The sequence below is a fragment of the Mauremys reevesii genome, linkage group 5, assembly GCF_016161935.1.
Source record: "Mauremys reevesii isolate NIE-2019 linkage group 5, ASM1616193v1, whole genome shotgun sequence".
Classification (NCBI taxonomy): domain Eukaryota; kingdom Metazoa; phylum Chordata; order Testudines; family Geoemydidae; genus Mauremys; species Mauremys reevesii.
This window is the reverse complement of record NC_052627.1, coordinates 20,710,364-20,737,233: the sequence shown is the minus strand read 5'-3', so window position 1 is coordinate 20,737,233 and position 26,870 is coordinate 20,710,364. Positions and strand designations below refer to the sequence as shown.

The 26,870-nt window shown below is 40.5% G+C and overlaps 1 protein-coding gene across 4 annotated transcripts in view; it reads right to left on the bottom strand.

Moving 5' to 3' along the window:
* Positions 1 to 26,870, bottom strand: part of PTPN13 (protein tyrosine phosphatase non-receptor type 13) — a 211,006-nt gene that overhangs the window by 1,961 nt on the left and 182,175 nt on the right. For all 4 annotated transcript variants that reach the window (XM_039539642.1, XM_039539644.1, XM_039539645.1 and 1 more), the window contains 19 exons: positions 26,695 to 26,857; positions 25,090 to 25,304; positions 24,902 to 25,000; positions 23,179 to 23,543; positions 22,626 to 22,812; positions 19,861 to 20,019; positions 18,609 to 18,780; positions 18,306 to 18,516; positions 16,620 to 16,690; positions 14,743 to 14,804; positions 13,419 to 13,575; positions 12,893 to 13,030; positions 11,064 to 11,155; positions 9,695 to 9,750; positions 8,042 to 8,145; positions 6,538 to 6,686; positions 5,466 to 5,556; positions 2,021 to 2,358; positions 1,034 to 1,249 (listed from right to left, as the gene is read on the bottom strand). In XM_039539642.1, coding sequence (XP_039395576.1) covers positions 1,034 to 1,249; positions 2,021 to 2,358; positions 5,466 to 5,556; positions 6,538 to 6,686; positions 8,042 to 8,145; positions 9,695 to 9,750; positions 11,064 to 11,155; positions 12,893 to 13,030; positions 13,419 to 13,575; positions 14,743 to 14,804; positions 16,620 to 16,690; positions 18,306 to 18,516; positions 18,609 to 18,780; positions 19,861 to 20,019; positions 22,626 to 22,812; positions 23,179 to 23,543; positions 24,902 to 25,000; positions 25,090 to 25,304; positions 26,695 to 26,857 — 3,045 coding nt within the window. The remainder of the gene's footprint in view (positions 1 to 1,033; positions 1,250 to 2,020; positions 2,359 to 5,465; positions 5,557 to 6,537; positions 6,687 to 8,041; positions 8,146 to 9,694; positions 9,751 to 11,063; positions 11,156 to 12,892; positions 13,031 to 13,418; positions 13,576 to 14,742; positions 14,805 to 16,619; positions 16,691 to 18,305; positions 18,517 to 18,608; positions 18,781 to 19,860; positions 20,020 to 22,625; positions 22,813 to 23,178; positions 23,544 to 24,901; positions 25,001 to 25,089; positions 25,305 to 26,694; positions 26,858 to 26,870) is intronic.

The following is a 26,870-nucleotide window of genomic DNA, read 5'->3' as shown; positions in this document are numbered from 1 at the left end:
TTGGATGAAAGGTTGCTAACTACTGCATTCTACAGCTTCTGTATTTATCATAGCTTCCACAAAATGTCCATCCTGTTTATGAGAAAAGCATGGCATGTTTTCTGTTTTAAATATTTGCTTTAATTGAATTATGAATGTTACAGTGTAAAGTGTTCAAGTGTAAAATCAGGAAGTTTCTTAAAAACCAGAGTATTAGGTAATTTAATGTTGACTAAAGCACATTTTATAAAAACACCGATAAGAAGAAATGTGAGTTTTAATTCATTTATGATAAAGAATTACTACAGTCACTAAATAACTAGGCTTGGCAGAATTATATTTTTTTATAATTTTGATGGATAATACGAATGTTTATTTTTAAGCTTTTAAAATGTCTATCTATTTACACTTTCACAGTTGTGCAAAATTATGGGGTTAAGAATATTTGTCTATTTTTATTGATTGAAATTCACAGTCACAGGAAGTTACGTGGGGGTATCAGACAATAGTTATTTAATGACAACAGATTTTGAGATTCAAAAAAGCTTTATAACCACTAAAACAAATTGTCTGCATCACATGTGAAAATATACAAAGTAAATGTCCTTACACCACACTCAAAGTTCTCAAGCAGCATTTTTCTTACTTTGCCGATCTGTACATTTTGGTCTTATCCTTCTAAACCTATAAGAGTATATCTACACAGCGTTTTGGAGCCCGCGGGAGTGAGTCTCCCAGTCCCGGTCGACAAACTTGGGCTACAGGGGCTCACAAATAGCTGCACAGAGAGCACTTGGAAGTTGCGACTCAGGCTGGAGCTCAGGCTCTGAAACCTAGGAAGATCCAGTGCTTTTAGATTTTTTTTTTTGTCCTCAATATTTCTGGTTTTCACAGTTATTGCTGTTTTATACCATATACCTAATAAATCAGGTTAAGGTATAACCAGAGTCCTTGATTCAAAATAGTTGCACACTAGTAAAATAGCCAAATAGCTCCTAGGGCTCACAGTCCACTTAGTGAAAAGCACAGTTCAATCTATTCTGTGGGTACTCACATCAAGATCCTTGCTGATTAATCCTAGAACCACGTCGATACAAATAAGTGTCCCTGAACGTCCAATGCCTGCACTGCAGTGAGTGATGATAGGTCCCGATTTATGGATGTGCCTCATGTAGGAGATGAAAGTGAGCAGGTCGTTTGGTTGAGATGGTGTGTCATGGTCTGGCCAGGCAGTGAAATTCAGATGAGAAACACGCCGTAATTCACCAGTCTAAGGTTTTAAAAGAGACAGAACAAATACATACAGAAATGGCAAAGCAGACTGGCAGAACTTGTAGACTATTCTGTAGCCAAACATCCCACTGTAAAGGGAGACTTGCCAATTAACTGTGACCCAACATTTAGGTTTTGTGAACAGAACAGTTTTTACAATGGCTTACACGATTATAATTGTGAATTTGTTTGAATGTCAACCTTTCCCTGCCACGTGTGGAAAATAAGCCTGATGAGAGTGAATTAGAGCTCGAGAGCAAAAGGACATGGACTATGAATAACAGTGAAAGTGATCAGTTTAGTTTCATTGTCCTAGCTGCACTGCTAGCACAATGTCATTCATCGAGTAAATTGACCTACAAATGAATTTAATTGTAATAAATCTTTCTGTTTCTAAATCTCAGGCATTCTCAGTAATGCATATATGGGGCCATGTCCTGACCTTCTGTTACAGGGGCACATTAGCATTGTGAGGTGATGTGCTTGAGTAGTGCATAAATGCTACCTGCTGAAAAGGTCTCAAAAGCTAGCTTACGCAGAATTTTATTCCAGTGGTGGAAGAAGCTGCTCACTCAAATTCCTACATGGAGGAAGAGTGGCCCAATCATAATAGTCAAAAGAAATAAGGACAAAAAAGATTAAAAAAAAAGTAATCCTGTGGTTTTTCCAGGATGCAGACTGAAGGGATCCATGCCAAACAAACAAAAAAGGAACCTGCCCAATCCCCCCAGAAATCCACAGAGTGTGCAGAATGACTTGATTTCCTTACTTGTGTATCTTCTAGCTCCAGCACTCTAATGACAAAGCCTTTCAGCTGTTGCAGTCTTACAAGGGCCAGCCGGAGTCTGTCATTGACCATGATAGTTTTGCCAAGCACATCGGGCCAATAACGCTGGCATTTTATCTTTTCTCCTTCTACTTCCTGGGTCATCATGGCTATTACAGTACACTTTTGTTCCCAAGTCATTTGCCAGAAGTCTGCTACTGTAGTGGGGAGTGGTCCTTGACATGCAATGTAGACAAATTCTTCATTCCCCACTGGCATTCTTATGAAGCTGGCATTGATGTATCCAGCTTCAGTTCCTAGGGGCACTCTAGTGGTATCATCTGCAATCCCAAAATAGAAAACATATTTTAATTATATATGTTCATACTAGGACTGTCAAGTGATGAAAAAAAATTAATCGCGATTAATCGCGTGGTTAAAAATTTTTATCGTGATTAATCACACAAATAATCTCACTGTTAAACAATAATAGAATACCATTTATTTAAATATTTTTGGATGTTTTTCTACATTTTAAAATATATTGATTTCAATTACAACACAGAATACAAAGTGTACAGTGCTCACTTTATATTTATTTTTTATTACAAGTATTTGCACTGTAAAAAACAAAAAATAGTATTTTTCAATTCACCTAATAGAAGTACTGTAGTGCAATCTCTTTATCATGAAAGTTGAACTCAGAAATGTAGAATTATGTACAAAAAAATAACTGCATTCAATAATAAAACAGTGTAAAACTTTAGAACCTACAAGTCCACTCAGTCCTACTTCAGCCAATTGCTCAGACAAATAAGCTTGGTTACAATTTGCAGGAGATAATGCTGCTGACTTCTTGTTTACAATCTCACCTGAAAGTGAGAACAAGCGTTTGCATGACACTGTTGTAGCCGGCATCACAAGATATTTACGTGCCAGATGCGCTGAAGATTCATATGTCCCTTTATGCTTCAACCACCATTCCAGAATACATACGTCCATGCTAATGATGGGTTCTGCTCGATAACGATACAAAGCAGAGCAGACCGATGCATGTTCATTTTCATCATCTGAGTCAGATGCCCCCAGCAGAAGGTTGATTTTCTTTTTTGGTGGTTTGGGTTCTGTAGTTTCTGCACTGGAATGCTGCTCTTTTAAGACATCTGAAAGCATGCTCCACCCCTTGTCCCTCTCAGATTTTGGAAGGCACTTCAGATTTTTAAACCTTGAGTCGAGTGCTGTATCTATCCTTAGAAATCTCATATTGGTACCTTCTTTGCGTTTTGTCAAATCTGCTGTGAAAGTGTTCTCAAAATGAACATGTGCTAGGTCATCATCCGAGACTGCTATAACATGAAATATATGGCAGAATGCAGGTAAAACAGAGCAGGGGACATAAAATTTTCCCAAAAGGAGTTCTGTCACAAATTCAATTAACACACTTTTTAACGAGCATCATCAGCATGGAAGCATGTCCTCTGGAATGGTTGCCAAAGCATGAAGGGGCATACGAATGTTTAGCATATCTGGCATGTAAATACCTTGCAACCCCGGCTACAAAAGTGCCAGGCAGACGCCTGTTCTCATTTTCAGGTGACGTAAACAAGAAGCAGGCAGCATTATCTCCTGTAAATGTAAACTTGTTTGTCTTAGCAATTGGCTGAACAAGAAATAGGACTGAGTGGACTTGTAGGCTCTAAAGTTTCACATTGTTTTGTTCTTGAGTGCAGTTATGTAAAAAAAATAAATCTACATTGTAAGTTGCACTTTCACGAAAAAGAGATTGCACTACAGTACTTGTATGAGGTGAATTCAAAAATACTATTTCTTTTGTTTATCATTTTTACAGTGCAAATATTTGTAATAAAAATAATAATATAAAGTGAACACTGTACACTTTGTATTCTGTTGTAATAGAAATCAATATACTTGAAAATGTAGAAAAACATCCAAAAATATTTAATAAATGTAAATTGGTATTCTATTGTTATTAATGCGATTAATCATGATTAATTATTTTAATCACAGTTGATTTTTTGAGTTAATCGCATGAGTTAACTGCGATTAATCGACAGCCCTCATCCACAGGGCCGGCTCCAGACCCCAGCCCGCCAAGCGTGCGCTTGGGGCAGCATGCCGCGGGGGGCGCTCTGTCTGTCGCCGGGAGGGCGGCAGGCGGCTCCAGTGGACTTCCCGCAGGCGTGCCTGCAGATGCTCCACCGGAGACGCGGGACCAGCGGACCCTCCGCAGGCACGTCTGCGGGAGGTCCACCGGAGCCGCACGACCGGCGACCGCCAGAGCACCCCCCGTGGCGCGCCGCCCTGCTTGGGGCGGTGAAATTCCTAGAGCCGCCCCTGCTCGTCCATACACCCATAATTAAACCTAGGTCCTGTAAACACTTATGGAGTACTTTTCATCTCACAAAAACTTTTCATTTCACATCCAATCTTGACTTTAAAATGAATCCTCAAAATATCCTATTTGAAAAAAGTATTAACCCCACATCACATAAGGAAAAAGCGGCAGCGAGGTTAAGAATCTGACGATCAGAGGTGCAGAGCCCTCGCAGTTGCCACAGACAAGAACTGCAGTTTTGGGCTTTCAGCACTCCTAGAAATCAGGCTCTATGGGTACGTTTGCACTCCGAGCTGGGGGTGTGACTCCCAGCTCCAGGAAACACACTCACGCTAGCACTTATTGAGCAGATCACTACAATGAGACTGTAGCCGCAGCAGTGCAAGCAGCGAGATGGGCTAGCTTCCCCAAGTGCATGGCCATCAGCTTGCCCCTCTCGCTGGCACAGATATGTCTCCTCAAGCTGGGAATCACACCCCCAGCTCAAAGCGTAGACATACCCGTAGTGTCTTACCCACGGCTTCAGAGACTCTTTGTCGGAGCAGAAATTAGAACTCAAGACTTTCTGGCTCCCAGTCCTAGACTCAGACTTCATGCCTCATGCACATGTAACTAACGGAATATAAACATAATTCTTTTATAGTGAGATTGAGACAGTGTATTAATATTCATTATTATACCTTTGTCACTCCAGATTTACAATGGTATAACTAAGAGCACGGGCTGCCCTCCTAGGTATATGTCTATTGTGTGTGACAAACAGGATCAGCTGCATAAATAGAATTAATGTTTTACATGAGAGTGGAGGGAAAGGATGAGAGGCATAAAATAACAAGCAGGTGCACTCATATAATGATTTTCATCCACAGATCTCAAAGTGCTTTAAAAGGGTGGGCAAGCAGCATTATCTCTCTGTTACAGATAGGGACAACAGGTGCAAAGAGGTTTAATGGTTTGCCCAGTCACACAGTAACTCAACAGAACTGGGAATAGGAGTCAGGACTTACCAGTCTGATGTCAAATCCACCAGACCACACTGCCTTTCTGGTTAAATCAACATAAAAGTTTAATATCAGATTACTTAGGACTTACAGGGAAGTATATTTTTATATCTGTTCTTCCTCCTGTTCTCCTTAGTTTGTCCAACCAAACACTGATCCAAAGGCTTTAAGTCTTGAAGGTTCTATAAACAGATAGCGAGCTCATATTAATAACTGCTGGGATAAACAAAATGCCATCAATTTTTAACTGTTAAGTGATTAACAGTATCTATCAGAAACATACAGAAATGATGCATTATAGATTCATAGATTCCAAGGCAAAGGGACCACTGTGATCATCTAGTCTGACCTCCTGTATAATACAGGCCATAGAATTTCCCCCAAATAATTCCTTTTGAACTAGAGAATATCTTTTTTTTAAAAAACATCCAATCTTGACTTTAAAATTGCCAATGATGGAGAATCTACCTTGGCCCTTTGTAAACTGTTCTAATGGTTAATTAACCACACTATTAAAAATGTACACCTCATTTCTAGTATGAAAGTGTTTAGCTTCAACTTCCTGCCATTGGATCTTGTTATACCTTTCTCTGCTAAACTGAAGAACCCATTATCAAGTATTAGTTCCCCCTGTACTTACAATTCACAGTCACATCACATGGGAGTAAGACATTCAGCCTTGCAAAAAACAACAACAACAAAAAAAATCCAACTATCTTCTTGTAATTACTTTGTAATCTTGTTCTGGAAGTTTTAACATAGTTGGTAACATAACAACAACTTTAACAAGAGTAGAGATTCATGTTTTCATCGGGAGAGCTGGATTTTGCAGAGGTCATTACATGTTCCATGTCCTTTCAGCTTAAGTGCTGGTTTAAAAACTATTATTTATTATTAATTATTATTATTAATGGATTTGAAGAAACGGGCAAGTCTCAATCACATTTCTGGATCTAAAGCCAATATAGCTCAGTCTAGTTAATGTAGTTGAACTGAAACAGAGGGGAGGAAAAGTATCCTTTCCTCCCTTTTGCTTTAGCCATGCAGCATCAAGCCCTATGTTTCTACCTGCTTCACACTGCCCTAGTGAAGAGTATTTTCATTGCATGATTCATATTAAAAAGAGTTTTACAAAGGACTGAAAATAGCCTGTGTTTGTTTACCTCAATCTCTTTCGAAGGTACTCCTTGTTCCAGTAGTCCACGTAGCATTCGGATGACTGACTTCAGTTTGGCTCCAGTATATTTGCCTGAAGGAAGCACTCTGACAATTGGGAGCGCAGAGAGCTCTTCATTGGTCACTAAAGGGCAATCTAGCAGCAGAAGAAGATTGATTTATGTGCATATATAAAACGGCTAACAGAAAGGACAGCCTATAGCATGCTACAGTAGAGTGCTATGAAATGAGAGATTTCCCAGGTACCACCACATCCAGTTTTCAGGTTGTCAGTTGCTTATTCATATACATATTTATTATATTTTATAGAAAAGATAACCCATAAGAGATCCATGACTTAAACAATCCTTCCAGCATTATCCCTTCACTGGTAATGCTTGCTAACTTTTATCACTATTTTTCCCAGAACTGTGTACAGTACAGATCAATTCATGATTAAAAATGTCAACATTTGAGAAACCATGAATGAGTAATTTTCATCTTTAATTTCCTTGCAGTCAATACACTGAAATAATCAACAAATGCATTCTTAGCATGGATTCTTGACATACTGTAATTTGCAAGATCAATTACTCTGCACTTGAGCCAGAGACTTTATATTTAAAAGTGCAAGCTCACACCTTGCAGTTTTTTCTTTAAAATGTCATCTTAAAATGCATTGTAATGGTAAAAGCGTAAGATGTGTTAACTGTATTAAAGTTTAAAAAAAAATCTTGGTTTAGAAAGGCAGGTGTCCTTCATTATTCTTTCAAACACCACACAACTCATTAATAATCCAAGTTTTCTTGACATGAGAGTTAAAAATAGCTTGTGACTACTGAATCATACAAAAAGTTTACCAGAATAGTTTATGTTCAAGTTTATTTTTCCTAAGTTAAAAAGCACTTTGAAACACAGATGCTATAGACACAAGTCTGAATATGACTTGTGAATATAAATTTAGGTAATGGAACATACTCCTGACCATATTCAAGATGTTCAAGATAGACACCCAATTCTGCCACCCTTACTCGTGTTGCGCAGTATCTTATTCTGGGAGTAGGTCCATTGACTTCAGTAAAGATGGCAAAATCAGGCCTGAAGTAATGAGGAAAATGCCATGTATTTAGGGTGTGGAGTCACTACTCAATAGATGCCTATAGGATCTCAGTCCAATTGCACATTTCACCATATGCCATTGCAGCTTTCATAAAATAGATATTATGGAAGAAATTGGCTGCAGTTCTGACTATGGCCCAATTCTGCAATCCCTCACTCAGACGAGCATTCAGTGAATCAGTAGGGTTACTCCCTTGTGTGAAAAAGGGTTTGCAAGCTTGAATTATTATGATCCACTCCTATGAGCTCTTGAGCACCCTGATCTCCCATTGACTGCTCTTTCCAGGACTGGGCCCTTAACAATATCCAGAACATGTTCAAATACATTTCTGACATGATTACATTATTGTAATCCTCATTTTCCATTGATTGTTTATTTGTTCAAGTCCTTGCCTTTAGCCAGATGTTCCTGATTTATTGATTCAATAGGGAGTTCATCACTTCCCCATGTAATTTCATCTTCATCCGCTTGTCCCACAAGAGGTTGTTGAGGTGACCTAGAAAAGCAAAGAACGTTAAAGGTTTCTCATTTCCTAATGGAACAATACATTTCAATTTTAAATATGAATATTTTCTGTAAACAAAAGACCCTACAACATATGAGATCATTTAGAAAAGTACAGAATTCTTAAATTTAGATCAAATTTATAAACCACATTTAGAAAAAAATAAATATTTCACGTATTCAATAGATTCGACCAAAATAAGAGGTTTAATTCCATGATGATAGCTATTAATGTAATAAATAGAGATTATGAATCATATTAGATAAAATACAGATATAGGGAACTCTCTTAAAAAGAGAGAAACTCAAAAAGGATATTTTCTGGATCCATTGTTAGTGTTGTTCCTTGAAGAAAAAAGCCTTAGCTTCTAACGATTTTTTTAACCTTACTGAAGTAAATTTAAATGACATATTATTTATAACACACAGACTACATACAAAAAGCTACATTAAAGAGCACAAAAGTTGCAACATCAAGCACCCAAATATTGAGAAATGCCAGAATTAAGTTTGCCCATGGAACTTATATGTATGTATGTATGTGTGTGTGTGTGTGTGCGCGCACGCGCGCATGTTACACATGTAATTATAACATACGTACAGACATGTTATACACCCATTCACACACACCAATGACTTTCTAGTGTGATCTGTATCTTTGCAGGACAAAAATGACAATACAAAAATAAACTAAATTTTGAATGTATTTGAGAAAAAACTGCCATTAATAGTTAAGTTTTCTGAAGTTTTACTCATAGCAACACAGTGTAGCTGCCTTTGTTATATTTTACTTTATTATGCTTGAGTCATGACTGAAGATTCTCTCATTTAAGACTAGCAGGAGAAGAACAGAGGGGGAACCTTTGCTTGTTGTATAAGAACCTAAATAGCTAAAACATTTCCCCACAAAATACCCAGAGTGCAGATTCCTCACATTCTCAGAGCAGGACATCTCAATCTAGTTTTGCAGGGACCACCATAAGCCTGTCTGGACTTTGGATTAAAGAAGGTGGCAGTTACTGCCAGTCTTGATGGTGATATTGATGGGGACACATTCCCACCTGGAAATGTCTGTTCATTCATCAGTTAAATCACTGTCAGAAAGAAACAACTTTCAAACACTTCTGGCCTGGGCTGGATTCAAACCAGCGATCTACAGATGAAAAGTTGTCCTTTGGGATCAGTAAGTTTTGGGAAAAGAGGAAGGAGTGGAGGCAACTAGGGGACTATGCAAGTCCGGATCTAAATACTTTTTCATCCTAATTATGTTCCAGTAGTTGAATAGCAAAATAGAGTCCTACAGCAAATTTATACTGTTCATAATTCATGACGGATGTTCTTGAACACCCCCACTTGACATCAAGTTCTATAGCACTAAATAATATCATGACCTCTCAGATAACATGAACGGACCACAAAGCCATCCTATATCAACATGTCAACAGACAGATAGGGTTTGTGGTTAGTTTGTGCTTTATCTTCTCTTATTTCACCGAGCTGTAAAAATTACATTTCTCTTAAATTCCACTTAAAAATCTCACCTTTCAGGCACTACTTTGTCTTCACAATGTTCTTCACAGCCATTTATTTGTGTCGGCTAGTGAAGGAAGCATTTCAAAGTATAGTGAGTTATGTTGGAAGGGGACTGTACAACAATCATACTTTTATCTTATAAACTAAAACAATGTTAACAAGTAAATTAAATATTTGTGCAGGGTACCACACTGAAAGCATTATGCATTGACAATCTCTATTCTTCTAGGAAATCCACTCAACCACAAAACCCCCAAACATTCAGCCTCTGCACTGGGGAATGTGAAGCAGTCGGATAGGTAAAATCATATCCCACCCTAGAGCCCACCCCTGGCTCTTCTTCCAGCTGTAGTCTCTCTGTGCTAGTAATGTTGGTTAGGGGTTGGGTTTTTTTGCCAAAAGCCCTAGTGTGTGTACATCTTATTTTGTCCTAAGAATTGGTATACGCTATACTGGGGAAAACATTTTTGGTGATATAAGCTGCATCTAGACTAGGTGGGTTCGCCAGTATAACTATAGTGAAGACTAGGACGGAGCCTGGCTCTAGTCCTACACATAGGCAAATGTTCAGCATGCTCACTTCTGAAACAACACAGAGTTGAAATTCGATTAGGCAGAAAATCTGCTTGTGGCTCTGCTCAACACATAACTCAAGTGACAATCCCTTGCCAAGTCAGCCTATACCTGTTCCCCTACAGAGATGTTATAGATCAAGGGTTCTGGTGTTGAGTCACAGTTGTAACTGGGCAGGAAGTACAAACAGTGAGTGTGCACTGGATAGGGGGATTCTATTAACTGGATACATTTGCTATGGAGTCTGGACGTCTACTGACTGATGCAACATAGGACAACATGGGGAAGTGTAGAGTGAAGGGGGTATAGAATTTGTGTGTGAACATTAGTTTATCTGAGCAGAAAGGTGAAGGAGAGGGAGCCTCAGATTTGGACTCTTTACAGATACTCTGCAAAATATTTGAAATGTTCTGATTTTTCCTAACCTTCTATGAACTCAGGGAGCTTTCAGGCTACAATGTATGAAATAGCATTGTATTGGCATTTTATCATCATTACACTTTTAAAAACTGTTGGCTTTCATTGCTTCCTACCAGGAACAGCAAATGTTAATTTTCTGGTTTGTTCTCTTGTGTGATTAATTTATCACAGATTAATTATTGTACAGTATTTCAAAAACTATTTCCATACTCTTGGTTTATAAACACTGTTTTCTGGAGGCCAATCAAATGGCAGTGACAGTTACATTTAAAATGTTGATGGAATTATTTCCACAAATTCAGTGTGATCGAGGGAATGAGAAGTTGATGTAAATAGTCTAGGAAACTGGCAAATAAAGACACTGCCAACATCTTTTCATTTTACCTCTGGAAAGTCTTCAGGCAAAGATGACCCATCACAGTCCGTGTCTTCAGCTTTTTCTTCTGCCAGCTTCCCATTGGTCTCTAAAGAACCTGCTGGAGAAATACATTGGAAGACAGAGCTATAGAGAGGTGATGTTATGGGTAGATTAAGTGAAAATGCTCATATTTTCATTCAACTATAAAAAGAAAAGTAGTGCCTGCAGCTAAAAAAACAGAAAAAAAAATGGTTCTCAGGGTACGAGTCCTTGGCCATACATTCATTCTTAACAACTCTTTACTGTCAATGCAGACCATAGGACTAACGGTAGCTTACAGGCCTGATTCTCATTTGAACCAAGGTCCTTTATAGCACTTTGGCAGTGTACAGAGGCCTTAAAGTGGGCATAAACTACACTGGCACCCAGTTTAAATTCCCTTTACTGCCAGAGTGGTGTAAAGGGGCCATAATATAAATATTAACCAGGCCAGCGGACTTCATCATTCTTAGCACAGAACCAAAATTTGGGGTTGGTTAAATGTAGTTTAACTACGTGGTTATTTGCATCAGTATTGAGCTGATGTACCTACTACAAAAGAATGGCAATTTCTTAACCCAGCAACATGAATCTAAGGGCTGATCTACACTGGGGTGGTGGTGGGGGAATCGATCTAAGATACGCAACTTCAGCTACGTGAAGAGCGTAGCTGAAGTCGAAGTATCTTAGATCGATTTACCTCTCGTCCTCACGGCACGGGATCGACGTCTGCGGCTCCTCCTGTCGACTCCGCTACCGCCGTTTGCGCTGGTGGAGTTCCGGAGTCGACAGGACTGCATTCGGGGATCGATATATCTCGTCTAGATGAGACGCGATATATCGATCCCCGAGAAATCAATCGCTACCCACCGATATGGCGGGTAGTGTAGACGTACCCTAACTCACAGTAGGAGTAGGTCTAAACCTGGATTCTAGTTACTCCCTGTATTAATGAGCCATCATAAAATTGTACAGGATAAAATCTGACCTACTTTAGCTATGTCACTGCTGCTACATCTCCCAGGTTCAACACACGAGCCGTGCTGCTGTATACAACGGGCCAGATCCCAGCGGGTGTAATTTTGGCAGTAATGGAACCACACAGATTTACACCAGTGGAAGCTCTGAGTCTGTAGTTTTAACAGAATGCTAATAGATGAATATAGGCCAGCAAGTTCAGGAAGGAGCAGAGGACAAGGATTAAGTGAGTGAGTGGTGTCTCAAATCTGGTGACCGCAGTAGCAGATACCAGTTTGGTTTAATTCACTGAATTATGTGCAAGCCCCCAGTGATACCTCACACGAGCAATTAGCAACCACTATTCCACAAAATCATGCCCATTTCAGTTGACGGTGAGTATTCTGTTGCAAAGACGGAGAGGTGTTGAAAAGGGAGCACTGACTCTTGCAGCACTAGGAAGAAAGGAAACTACAACACTGGCTGAAAATTAAAGGAGCAGATTTGCAAAGAAAAAAATATTTTATATTTTTCAAAAATTGCAGTCACAATTTTGTAACCATCAGGGATGTAATTTGGGTGCCTGACTGCACCTGCAAACCAAGTCATTTAATCATCATCAGTTCTACCCACAAACAATTTCAAAGTAATGAGTACCCCAAAAATATTTAAAATAAAGATCAGATTTACGAAATCTGGACTTCACAAAAAGATCCCCTTATTAGACGCACCGTCCCTTTAACCTCTCTTGGAAAAATTCAGTTTGCAAGCTACTTCCATTCCACCACTTTCTGTTAGCTAACCAATAGCCCATTCAGTGTTCATTTCCTGGGATTAGCTTTTTGATGGCTTATGGTACCTGGCAGATGGTCACCTGTGGTTGCATTATTGCGATTTAAGAGGTTCTGGGCTTCCTCGTCTACAACGTTCAACAGATACTGGACAACGTCATTGTGGTCATCCTCATCATAATAGTCATCCTCCAGTATCTCAGTTTCTAGAACAATAAAACAAACAACATGGGGGAAAGAAATATAAAAAGATTAATTCTCATAAAGGAAGTGAATGACAAAAATGGGGCATTCCATCAAGCAGATAGTCTATATATTCTTTAAGATACTAATACTAATAATTATTGTGACTCTCCTTCCTTGACTATGCTACAGAGTTCAAACTCTGATCCCATTACTCCACTTCTCTTTATATTGGTAAATAACATGTGTAGGAGAGAATACAGGACCCAAAAAACACATTATAGAAATGAATTTCAAGTTTAAGATATTCAAGAAGTTAAAATTGGCTTTTATTTTGAAATCTCTGTTGCCTCCTCTCTCTTGTACTCTTGAACTGAGGAGTACACAGATGTTCAAATCTCTCCTCCTTACCTGAGTGATCACTATTCTTGGAAAAATCCGATATCCGATTTGTAAAACCACTGGAGGGCATGTTTGTAGAATCAGTGAAGTTCATTAGCCCTTTTGCCTGATGAATGCTGCTTACTGCATTTGCATGAGAAACTCCTGTCATGCTTTCCCCATTAACCTAACAAAACAAAAAGTAGCATGAGTTAGTTTTCTTTTTTAATGGCTTGTTGTTTGTTCCTCTAATAGCAGCCCATTCTAACAAAGCACAGGGTACTATTCAGGAGGCAGACACAGAAATGCAGCCTTTTCATGCCTCCTACTCAATTAAGAAAACATGATTTAATCTTAGCGGTAACTTATGCTTGACATTTTTTTAAATTGGCAATGTAACTGCACTATAACTTACAAACAAAACTAAGAAAAACAAAAATTAAGCCAGAATGTAAGGGGAACTTCCTGACAGTGGAGATCTATTAGATTGTGGAACAACCTACCAAGAGAGCAGTGTTGCTGCAATTACTTTCCTCTTCTTGTCTCTCACACTGAGTCTATATTACACTGGCAATTGAACCACAAAACATTTGTCTCTCAGATCTGTTAACGCCCCTCCTCCCCGAAAGACAGAAGTTTTGCACGACAAGTGCTAGTGCGAACGGCGCGACAAAGCTAACCTTGCTCATTGGGGGTGGGAGTTTTTTGTCTGCAGGAGAGCCGACAAACAGTGGCTACACTGCATGACTTTTAGCGGCACGGCTGTGGCGACACAACCATGTCACTAAAAGCTGTAGTGTAGTGTAATGTAGTGTAGACAGAGCCTAAGAAATAACTGTGAGAGATAGAATACTTTGCATTTATATTGTGTCCTCTATCCAACACTCTCAAACATTAATGATCTTAGCTTCACATCACTTGTACCTCTGTGAGGGAGGTGAGCATGACCTTCATTTCTCAGAAGAGAAAATGGAAGCAGAGAGAGATTAAATTACTTGGCCAATGTAACATACAAGCACTGTGAGGCAGTAGGAACAGAATCCAGATTTCTGAGTTACAGCCCTGTCTGTGCCTTAGCCACAAGACCAGTCTTCTTTCCTTAAATGAAGTTCTGAACACTGGAAAAATAATTCCAAAAACTTTTGCACTTATTGATTCAGATCAATGGACAGCGCTGTAACTGCAGAGTTTAAGATATAGAAATTTTGCCTTAGCTGGGGTTGGCTATTGATTGTATCTTTTTCTCTAGTTAATGAAAATTCCTACCAATGGGATTACACGCACCTATTTTATCAGAACCGAATAAAGGAAAATAAAGCAGCCGCGTTAAATATGGTTGCTTCATTTTATTTACCTTGGGGACATAAATATCAGGTGCTGTTTCTGTTTTGCCATAGTGATCTCCATGGGGATGGCCTAAACAAAAAAGAACAAATCAATAACCTTTTAAATAACAACATGTTTGTAGTGATCACATGAAAAAAAGTATCAGAGGGGTAGCCATGTTAGTCTGTATCCACAAAAACAACGAGGAATCTGGTGGCACCTTCAAGACTAACAGATTTATTTGGGCATAAGCTTTCCTGGGTAAAAAACCCACCTCTTCAGATGCATGGAGACTCCATGCATCTGAAGAGGTGGGTTTTTTACCCAGGAAAGTTTATGCCCAAATAAATCTGTTAGTCTTGAAGGTGCCACCAGTTTCCTCGTTGTTATTATGAAAAACAGTTGTTTGGCAGTAAAGAAAAATATTTATCATTTGCTATGAAATGTTATATACTTCCTTCTGCTGACAGTTATTAAAACGAATAACTGAAACTAACTGAATCATAGAACAGTGGGGTACTTAACCACACTCATATCTGAATGACATTATTTTAAAATAACATTATGTTTGCAGAGTTAGGAGAAATAAGAGAAGATAATGGTATAATAAAAAACCAAGTCTCCAAAATGACCATTGTTGATAAACAGTAATACCAATACAATATGAATTATGTGGCACCAGATGCAAGCATGTCACTTTAGAGAAATACTGTAAAGCTCCCACCCCGAAAAGTTTAAAATCTAAGGGCACATCCCTGCAAACACATATCTCTGGACGTAGCGTACACCCAAGTCAATGAGACTGCTTGTAGCAGTGTTTTCAGGACCAAGTTCTAAATAGACAATGTCTAGACAAGAGATGGGGGATATGAAAGAACAAAAATCCTGTGCAAGATATTAACTTCTCTTTTCTCTTTAAATGGGCATTCATTAACAGGGATGTAACCTCATGTTCAGGGTGACGCTAAACCTTTGACGGCCAGAAGATAGGATCACTCCAACTGCCCTATTCTATAGATTCCCCGAAGCTCTGTTATGGGACAATGTTGGAGACTGGATACAAGGCTCAATGGACCAATGGTCTGACCCAGTCTGACAATTCTTATGTCACACTAGAGTAACACTTTGCAGCTAGAACAGCTCCAAACACACTTTGGATATTAACAAATAAATGAAAATACTGTGGAAAGTGTTATTTGACCATTACAAAATTTAATATCACACTATATATTTTTCAGTGGGTACAAGAGCTGTGTTCTTATTCACTGCCTGATCAGAAACATCTGCACGGAATTGTGTGCGCATTCTGAGCTGATTTGTGAATAACAGAAATAGTTATCTTGTATTATGTGAAACATAGTAAGAAGATTTTGAGTATAATTCTTTTAGTAAACAAAGTGTGTTCAGGTATTATCAAAATTTCCCCATCAATTAAATGGAGACCTTTGGTAGCCTAGAAGACTATAAAAAACGTAACAAGGATATGAAATTAAAAACACAAGACTAACAAAGGAATAAAGGAAAGCAGAAACTGATTCAACTTTCCTCCTTAGGCAAAGTGATATGTAAACCATACCACAGGAAGCACCAAATTGTTTGTGTTGTATGTAACAATGCCAATTTATCACAAAATCCAATAATTTTCTAAAGCTGAGTACAGAACACTCCATTATGTTTAAATGGTTTTATTCTATTTCTCTGAATTTGTGAAATTCTGTACTCTCTTATCCATGTCCTTATGTAAAGTGGCTTCTTAAATTTGTTGCAGAAGTTTGGCAAATCTTATTTAAAATAATATCTTATCTTATTTATGACAGGCTTTTATAGGCAAAAGAAAGATATCACACTTTGGTTGTCATTGATAGAAAGAAACTCATTTGCAGTAGGTAACTAAGAGATCCTTACCATTAGCTTTCATTAACTTTGGACTTGAGCTAACAGAGCCTCTGGACTTTGGAACCAAAGGGTGACCATCTCTACGATAAGAAGAAACACACTATATTTTTGATTTGTGAAAAGGAACCATATGTAAGTATCTATATGAGGGCAATCTCCTATTGACTATTAGGCCTTAACTATGTCAATCACATTTTCCTTGGAGAGATTTGGAATAAGGTACCAAGAATATTCAATATCCCAATAATAGAAAGGTATTCACCAGATAATATCCTGGTTCATATCTACTTTCAGAAGAGGGAGAAAACTTCACCGGGCTAGGCGCGATCTAGTGTAGACAGGTGCAACCTAGTGGTCTGAGCCTAGGGCTTAAACCTTAGAACTCCTCAGTTCCTGCAGCTCCTCAGAAAATCAAGCTTTAGGTGCCTGAAAGTTAGGCACACAAAAGTAGTGGAAACTTGGTAATTTCTCTACCTCAGTTGCCCCATCTGTAAAGTAGGGATAGCAATACCGATATAGCCACCTCTTCACAGGATTATTCCAAGGATTAAATTATTGCTAGTAAAGAGTTCTGAAATTAAAGGATCAAGGATGCAGCTGCTCTGTGCCACCCATGTAGCATAATCTGAGCCTACAGCCAGGTTTGCTGTGCCAGGGAGGGTTTGCTCCAGTGCACAAACATAAACCTAGGGAGGCACAGAGCCAATGTGTGATCTCTTACACCACTCCTCCTCCCGGCTGCTGATGTAGTAGGGGAAAGGTGTGGCTGGAACACCCCTGAACTAGGTCAATCTTCATCTGCAATTTCAGTACTCTGTGTGTATCTCTACACTGCAGCTGGGAATGAGCCTAACAACCCAGGTAGACCAACTTGTGCAAGCAGGGCTTGAATTAGTGCATTAAAAATAGCAGTGTGGATGTGGTGGCTCAGGCTTTCAAGCCCACCAGACCCCCTAGACTTGAGAATCCGAGATCCAGCCCAAAATGCAGCTATTTATAACACGCTAGCTTGAGCCGTGCTAGTGCAAGTCTGTCTGTCTGGGCTGGGAGGCTCACTCCAGTTGGTACAACTTTGGGAAAAAAATGAAAAACATTGACAAATTTGACAACTTTTTCCAAAACAATTAGGTTTTTTTTTTAAAAGGCACTTTGATCCACTTAACTTATTACTAAGGCTAAGATTTTGTCACGGTTATTTTTAGTAAGTCACGGACAGGTCACGAGCCATAAACAGAAATTCACGAAAGCCTGTGACCTGTTTGTGACTTTTACTAAAAATAATTGTGACAAAATGGGGAGTGGGGGATCACAGTGGATTCCGTGACTTCCATGACCTCCATGACATAATTGTAGTCTTACTTATTATATACATGTCCTACCCTGCTTATTACATAATGCCCACACACAAGCTGGGCATATATCAAATTTAGTCTGAGAATGCCTCGTACGGTGCAATCTGCAGTTGGACAGTTTTATCCTCACTATGAGCCCCATCTGATGAGATACCGAGCATTCTCAACTCCATTAAGCCAACGGAATTGAGACGACAGAGCACCCTGAAGGATCAGGCCTTTTAAAAATAGCCATTATCACTCCAATTGATTAGCTATTGTGCCAGGAAAATGCATTTAAGTAGACACAGTTACAACTATGTCAGTTAAAAATCACATGCCGGAATTAGCTTCCAGATGATACCTTGTAGCTTTCAGCACCACTTTAGGAAGTGACATTTCCAGGGCTCTTTTGGCTTCTTTCAGAGTCATTCCCTGTGTGCTGACTCCATTAATATAATGGATGATATCCAATGTACGGAGACTTTCCTCGTTGGCAGCAACTGACCTTGGCTTTATATCACTAATATACACCACCTGGTAAAAGCTGTCATGACCTCCTGATATAGACAGACCTGTGCAGAAGAAAAAAATCCTCAATTTTTTCTTTTAGTAGTTATGTGTGAGTTTTCACACAAGGGCAAACAGCCATACAATTTTTTATTACCCAGCTCTTCTTTATGGCACATTAATGTAATATCAGGCAGCAAATGAGGCAACACTGGAATCTTTGGTAACTCCAGAACCCGTCCAACCACTAATCTGACAGTCTTTGGTGCAGCTCGGAGAAAATTGACTGCATCTGTGTGACTCATGTTAGTGACATCCATGTCATTAACCTGTGAAGAGAACAGCAACAGAAAAATCCTCATTATGGTTGCAATTAAAACAGCCAATGACACCAAGAAAATTCAGCTCAAGTCCCTGTTATTTGTATTTCATATTAAATGACAAAATATAAATGTTGTAAATGACAGCAACTGCAATCTATGAGGTTATCCATTTCCACGAACAAACACATTTAATGGAAATGGTAGTAGTAAAGAAACAAATCCTGAACTACCAATGTTAAAGTAGTAAATAAATTACAAACAAGATTTAATATATACCAGTTTCCATAAAATGGAAGAATAAGCTTTTTGCAAGCCATGGCCTGAAAACCAGATTCAGTCCCTAATCCACACTGGTTTATGATTTTATTACTTACCTAAGTTTAAAGGTTATTCCACAGGATTTAATGCCCTGATCTAGCAAAGACTGCCATGCATGCTAAACTCTATGTACTCTGAGTGGTCCCATTGACTTCAGTGGAATTACTAAGTGCACGTGTAAATCTTTGCAGGATGTGGGCCTAAGAACGTAATTAAGCGCATTCTTGTTCCACAACACTTTACAATGTTAGCATTTGCTTCAGTGTAGCTGTATTAATAGACTTTTTTTATGTTCTGTTTACTGGAAGGAGTGTGACAAGAAAATTTATCCAAGCTTACCTGAACAGTTCCTCTCTGACACCAGATGATCATGATGGTCCCTTCTGACCTTAAAGTCTATGAGTATTTTGAAAGGAACCCCTAACTGTAACCTAAAAGATCATATATACTGAGCCCAACCCTATCTACTATTTTTCTGTCTGGAAGGATTACACAGATGTTAACAGCAAAAGGTTTAGTGAACATGCGTCAGTCATCTTCCATGTGTTTTATTTTATACTTATATTTAAGTTGGTTCAACAACTGTCATATTATGAATTGCAATACACGCCTTTAGTTGTCTGCTTCTCATCCACACATTTGACTGAGCACACCACAGAATCCAGAATTCCTATTTTTCTGGTCCAAAATTAGTTTGTTTCCTCTCAACGATCACACAAATCCCTTAATCTTGAGTTGGGTTTCACTAAGAAATTTTACACATCTCACCTTGATAAGCCGGTCTCCTGGTCGTAGCCTCCCATCACTTTTGGCAGGATCCTGAATAACGTCATGAATGTAACAACCAATGTTATCATTGCCTTTGGTCACTGTGAAGCCCAGGCTACCTTTTTCTGATTTAGTCATGGTAACATGGAGTTCCACCTCCTATGGGAAAAACAGTGTGTTAAATAAACAATGGTCTGGAATGTGGATATACAGTGTATACTGTATGAAACGTATGGTCATCCGAATGAGCTGCTGCGATTAAAACTGTTTAAGAAAACACACTTTATTAACCAATTTACTTCAATCAAATATAGGTTCTAATCCTGCAAACACATCTGTACTGAGGTTTATGTATTGAAATCCATGGGACTACTCATGCACATAAAGTGAAGCAGGGGCATAACATCCTTGCAGGATCAGGGCCATACTGAATACGTCGGGGTGGGCAATAATTTTTGCATGGAGGCCACTCCACAAATTTTGGTAAGTTGTCATAGGCCGCACATTTCTACTATATTAATGGAGAGGGTACAGGGTCTGGGAGGGAGTTTGGTGCAGGAGGGGGCTCTGGGCTGGGGGTGGGTTTGGGGTGTAGGAGAGGGTGCAGGGTCTGGGAGGGAGTTTGGGTGCAGGAGGGGATTCTGACCTGGGGCAGAGGATTGGGGTGAAGGAGGAGGTGTGAGAGTTGGGAGGGAGTTTGGGTGCAGGAGGGGATTCTGACCTGGGGCAGAGGATTGGTGTGCAGGAGGGGGTGCAAGGTGCAGGCTCTGGCCAGGAGGGGCTTACCACAAGTGGCTCCTGGCCAATGGCGCAGCAGGGTTCAGGCAGGCTGCCTGCATGCTGTGGCCCCACGCCACTCCTGGAAGCGGCTCCGGCTGGCACATCTCTTTTGTGTGCCCCTTGAGGGAAGGGGACAACGGGTCTCCGTGCGCTGCCCCCATCCGCGAGCAATGCCCCTGAAGCTCCAATTGGCTGGTTTCCAGCAGGGTCGCCGTGAGTGGGTTTGGGCCCTGGTGAAAAATTTTTTTCAGGCCCCCCAGCAAGGGCGGACCGGCTAAACTGGGCCGACGAAGCCGGGCCCCCTTCCAGACCGCTGGGCCCCGGTAATTTGTACCTGCTTCCCACCCCCTCGTCAGCCCTAGTTTCCGGGGGTACGCAGAGACATGCCAGCAGCAGCCAGCCACTTCCGGGAGCAGCGTGGGACCATGGCAGGCAGGCAGCCCGCCTGAGCACCCCACTGCACCACGGGACTTTTAGTGGCCCAGATATCACGAGTGGGCAGCCAAAGAGCCCGGCGGGCTGGACAAAAATGTTAGATGGGCCAAATTCGTCCCATGGCCTGTATTTTGCCCACCCCTGGAGTACAGCAACTAGAATAAAACTGGGCACGGGAGATGAAGGTGCTCTCCTACAAAAGGATAAAATTTCAGGTTTCCATTACTAAGCTGGAGTACTGTATTGTATATCTTGGTATTACACACATGCATGCCTTTTATATTATACATTTGTAGTTTACATGCATTTTATGTTCTATGTTTATGATTCTGCTTTACTTGCACAGAAATTAACAGAACAAGAAGAAAAGATCAAAAGAAGAGATTAATAGTGTGATGATGCATTTGTGAACGGTGAATTTAGCGTTGACTTTTAAACACTAGAGAATTGCACTGATAGGCTTGTCTAAATGGTGCAGCAATGTGCACAAGAGGGGTATGATTTCTAAGGTGCACCAATGTTTTGTGCACCAACTGGCCCACATAGACCCTGCTAACATACAGTAAAAGTTCCCTACTGTGCGTTAACATAGTACTGGTTATATGAATATGCATTAGGGAACTTCTGATGTGTGCTAGCAGGGTCCCAGTACGCTGTAGAAATCACCCCCCCTTCCATCCCCTGTAACATGCGTGTGTAGGCTAGCCCTTTGTAATGCATAGTGCTCTGGGATGCAGAGAGAAAGACCTGGTCTCTATTTTCAGCAGTTTTTTTACTCTGTGACTTGACAGGGAGCGAGAGAGACGGAGGTGCTTTGAGCTGCACAACACCGTCCTCTGGGATGTGAAGCAGCGATGTCAGAAGGTTCTCAGAAGGGTTTGATGCATTGCTTCTGAGGCCGAAAGAGGAGTATCTGGGGGGATGGACAGACGTAAAACAGAGGAAATGGATTGGATCATAAGGGCCCCAACCAGTCCGAGGGTAACAATGGGGAAAATATATTGACAGGTAAGAAGCTTAGCCTCAGAACATTGTCCCTACATAGTTACACACAGTGCCAAATCTTCAAAATATGGATTAAAACTGTACATAAGAAATATGTGTGCACCTGTGTGTCCATCCATAATATGCACAGGGCAATGGAGCATTTAACTACCCAAATTGTACGTATGCACAGGCAATTATGCAGGCTGCACAGCTTTAGAGTCTGATTTGAAAAAAAACACGTTTTTTATTTCAAAGAGTAAGTAAGATATTTGAATCTCTCAAGTGCCTCATTTATAACACATCTTGGGACACTGTCTTAACAGTGCTGCCAGTCCTATTGTCACAAATGGCCAGGCCACCTCCTATTAGCAGATTGTATGAGAGCCTTTTGCAAAACACATCCTCAGTTAACTATAAATTTAAATTAGAAGATAGAACAATTACCCTAATTTTAAGTCAATATAAATAGGATGCATTTTGTTACAGCCAAACCCATGGCTAAATAAAACCCCAAGAGACACACTCTTTAACACATTTATAGCGCAGAGAGAGAAAGTAATTACTGGTTCATATTCATCAGCATGTTTCTCAAACTGGTTGAGCAGTGATGTTATCTTCTCTCTTTGTGGAACTAGCTCCGAGATGGTACTGATGTAGGCATCATCCATTAAACCAGGGGTTGCAATCTCAGTAACAGTTCTACAGCTTGGTATTGGTGGCAAGTCCAGTGGTAGAGGAGATGGAGGATTACTGTGAGAAGACAGGGAAACAAGAGTTTGAATGGTTTGGAATATTTGAGCCAGACTTTGTTGCTTACATCGTTAGAGCTCTGCAAACATACAATGTTTCACTTCACAGGTATTCATGTGTGAACTCTGATATTTCTGCAGACATTTACAAACTTGATACAGGGGTCAAATTGTACCATCCCTCACTCCCAAATCAACACAAGTCTTTGGTGTTAAAATGACTACACTTTATCTGGACAAAGTCTTGAATTTTTATTAGTAGGCCTTATCATCCATCTTTGCAGAAAAATTCCACCCTTTTGACTGTTCTAGGTTTGCAAAATCTGAGTATTTATTTTTGCAAAATAAGTAATATTTACAATCATACCTGTCCTCAAACTCTGGCTTGCTGGGAGTCTCATGAGCAGAGTAGTAGATGGTACGAATTGCTTCTTCCTGGCTACAAGGAGTTTCATACTGAGTGTATGGTGGTGCCATCATTTTGTCTAGCGTCTGATACAGGGCAGAATTCCAGCCAGGGCTTGCTATCTGTGTTGGCGTGACCACTACCTCTTCTTCGCCACTCCCACTGCTGTCACTGTAGCTGTCTCTCCTGGAAGGGGATTTTAATCGCTTCTTGCTCTTATCAGTCACTTCATTTTCATCTGAGCTGTCACCTTGATCTCCATTTGACGCCCCAGAAGTTTCTGTGCTGATGTCTGGAAATATTTGTTGTGGGGAATTTATGGGAGTCTGCAACAAATGTGATGTTTAAGAAATCAGACTCTGGCTCTAATGGTCATTTATTCATTTTAGGCTTGGCAGAAGATGCGTAAAGAATGCAGAAATAATCAAACATGTTTAATCAAAGGTTCATTCTATTTACTTCAGAAGTCAGCACAGTGGACCAAACTCAGCCCTGGTATAACTCCATAGAGTTCAGGGTAAATTTAACTTATTTTCTGTAACATAACGTGTAATTTTCAAATGTGTATCTAGGAAATTTCAAAAGTGCTAATTAAAATGGGAGTTGTGGGTGCTCAGCTCTCTAAGAAACTGAAACTGCCGGTAGGCACTGAGAGGCAGATCCTCACTTAGTATAAATGGTCAATGGGCCTATGACAAGTTACACCAGCTGAGGATCTGTCCCCAAAACATTTGGCTCCAGTACCATTTCCCGAAGAACTGTGTAATCACACTCCCATAAAGGTGATGTACCAATCAGTGATGAGTATGGAAGCTTTGACAGTTCCATTTATTCATCCCGTGGGAAACCTCTGTGTTCAGGTACTCACCCATCCCGAACACCATCAACCGCTTTTCGTTACTTAATTTTCTCCTTTGTTCCTCTTGCCCTTTGTTTAAATTTGTGTTTAGATGTCCACACACAGGATACAAATCTGTTTCTATTGTCATGTAAGAACAGTTTTTATCTCGTAAACAACAATGAAGTGACTTGATTTGAAGACTCCTTCCCAATAATTTTTCAATTGTTCTTTATTACTGAAAGTTACTCTACTAATGTGGACTTCTCCACCATGGAGTTCCATTTTTTTTCTGCTGCAGTATATATAGTCTAGTTTCCATCAACACTAAAATATTCTAAAATGGCATTGTGCTCTTTGGACTGATTTGATGGAGCACTTTTACAAATCCTCTTTGGGATCATGTATTTTAACTCAGAAAACAGGGCTGAGTTTTTTCCAACTTGATGTACAGCAAAACTAAACTATAAATAACTGTTGTTATTAAATGGCAGTTTCATGACTAATTCACCACACATTTCACCGAAAATGTAACCCTAGGTGAAGCCAACTTCAAACTAACAATCAACACTACCAAGGAAAGTGTAGTTATAGTATTTTAAGCCATTTAGGAGTTTTTTTTTAAAATTGTACTATTGTAAATATACAAGAGCCTTGTATTTTTTCTTATTTCTATGAAATAGGCTGTGTTTCTATCTTGTGAGGTAACACAGCAAACACATTTGTATGATCCTCTATTCCCCTGCCACCTCTCTTTATTTTTCATTTACATGTGCAACCAATGTATTCTGAATAAGCAAAACTTAATGAAGACAAAACTAAAACATCATATGCCATAGGTCTTACCAACAGAGAAGGATCAATTTCTGGTAGTATACCGGGTGGTGGCCTGCAAAGGAGGAGAGAGACTTCTGGGGATGTTCCTCTGAGTGCTGAGATGACCTCCTACAGGTACAGTTAATTTTGTATTAGACACAGGTCCCACTTGCAAGATAGTTACTACTGACAAGTAAGACAATAGAGAGAGTTCTAACCTGCTGGGATAGTCCTTTTAATGAAGCCCCGTTCACTTTCAGGATGACATCCCCAACTTCAATCCGCCCACTTTCAGCTGCAGGCTGCCCTGGGAAGAGCTTTTTAACCCTCACTATGCTTGAGCCCAATTGCTCCGGAGTAAGGTTGTCTTCACGACAAAAACTGAACCCCAGGCCTGAGCTGTTCTTCAGCAACTTTACCTCAAATGTGTTGTCTGGAAAATAAACAGAAAGAATAGACTACTTCTCTCCTTTCCTACAGTACTCTCTCCATGAAGGCTGCTTATTCAGCAACAGCAATCAGACTGCATCCCAATAGTTTGGGGTAGGGGATTACCATGTGTAAAAGTTTTGTAAGGAGTCCCTGTGTATGATCAGTTTAGACAAAACATGTCAAAATGATTCATGGTTTCTTTCCCTACTGTTCTTCTCTTGGAAATGTCCACACTGTTGTATGTTATCCCCAAAATAGCAGGACCTGGGAGAGGCTCAGAGGATATGCAGGAAGGCTGTAAGGGCATTATGCTGTAGAAATAATTGGGAAGTACAGAGGAGGAGGAACATTCTGGAGTTGGCCATGATTAAGGCTATGATTTAATGACAGATATTTTTAGTAAAAGTCATGGACAAGTCACAGGCAAGAAGCAAAAAATCATGGCCCCATGACCTCTCCACGACTTATACCATAAATACCCCTGACTGAATCTTAGGGTGGGGGCACAGTATCAGTGGGGGGGGGGGTGTCCTGGAGGACCCACGACACCAGCTGCCAGGGGAGAGGGGGAAGCTCTGGGGGGCTCATTGCTCCAGATGCTCCGGGGGGGCGGGGAGCCCTGGGGGACCAGCAAGTGCTCCGGCCGGTGCTGCAGGAGGAACCCTGGGGGCCAGTGGCCGCTCAGGCCGACGCTGGGAGGAAACCCTGGGTCCAGCCGCTGCCCCGGGACCGCTGCTGGGAGCCACCAAGCTATGGTTGCTCCCGCTGCCCCCGGGACCGCTGCTCAGGCAGTCCCCAGGGCCAACCGCATCAACCGCTGCTTGGGCAGTCCCCGGGGCCAGCTTCCTGGGACCGCCAGAGCAGCGGCTGTTGCAGCCAGCCCTGGGGCTGGGGCCGCTCCTGCAGCACTGGTGTGACTGGCTGCGGGGCCGCCCGAGTGGCTGGCTGTGGAGCTGCTCCAGCAGTGGCCGGTGTGGCTGTCCCCAGGGCCACCTGAGCAAGATTCTGTCAGGGTCTACTGGCTGCTGCATAAGTCATGGAGGTCACTGGAAGTCACAGAATCGGTGATAAACACGGAGCCCTAGCCATGATCTATTACAGGAAGTAATGCCCTTCGTTTCAAAGGTGACACAATATAAATAAGTTAAGGAATGGTAAGGGAAGAAACTATTTACGAAGCTGCTAAAATAAATGACTGAGACACCATTAAAGGAAATATTCAAAAAGCATTTAACAACATGAAAGAGAATCTGTGTTGTACACAAGGGTTAGACGTGTTCACTGCCAGCCCTAAATTTCGTGATTCTTTTCAGTGGAGGATCATCTGGCTGCAAGAAAATGAAGTTTTGGGTATGCTCTAAAGCTCAGACAGTTTTTCTCCATGACCTGACCTTCAGTGACAAAGTTGTAGTCTTTGGTATTTGTCATTTTTTTCTCTGGTTTGTTCTGAGGCTCACTTTGTCCTGCCTGATTTGGAGGCGTGCACTGCGGTGTAATGGGAGCATGAACTTTGGCCACTGGAAGCTGCCCCTTCTCCAGCAACAGATGCACTACCTACACAAATACA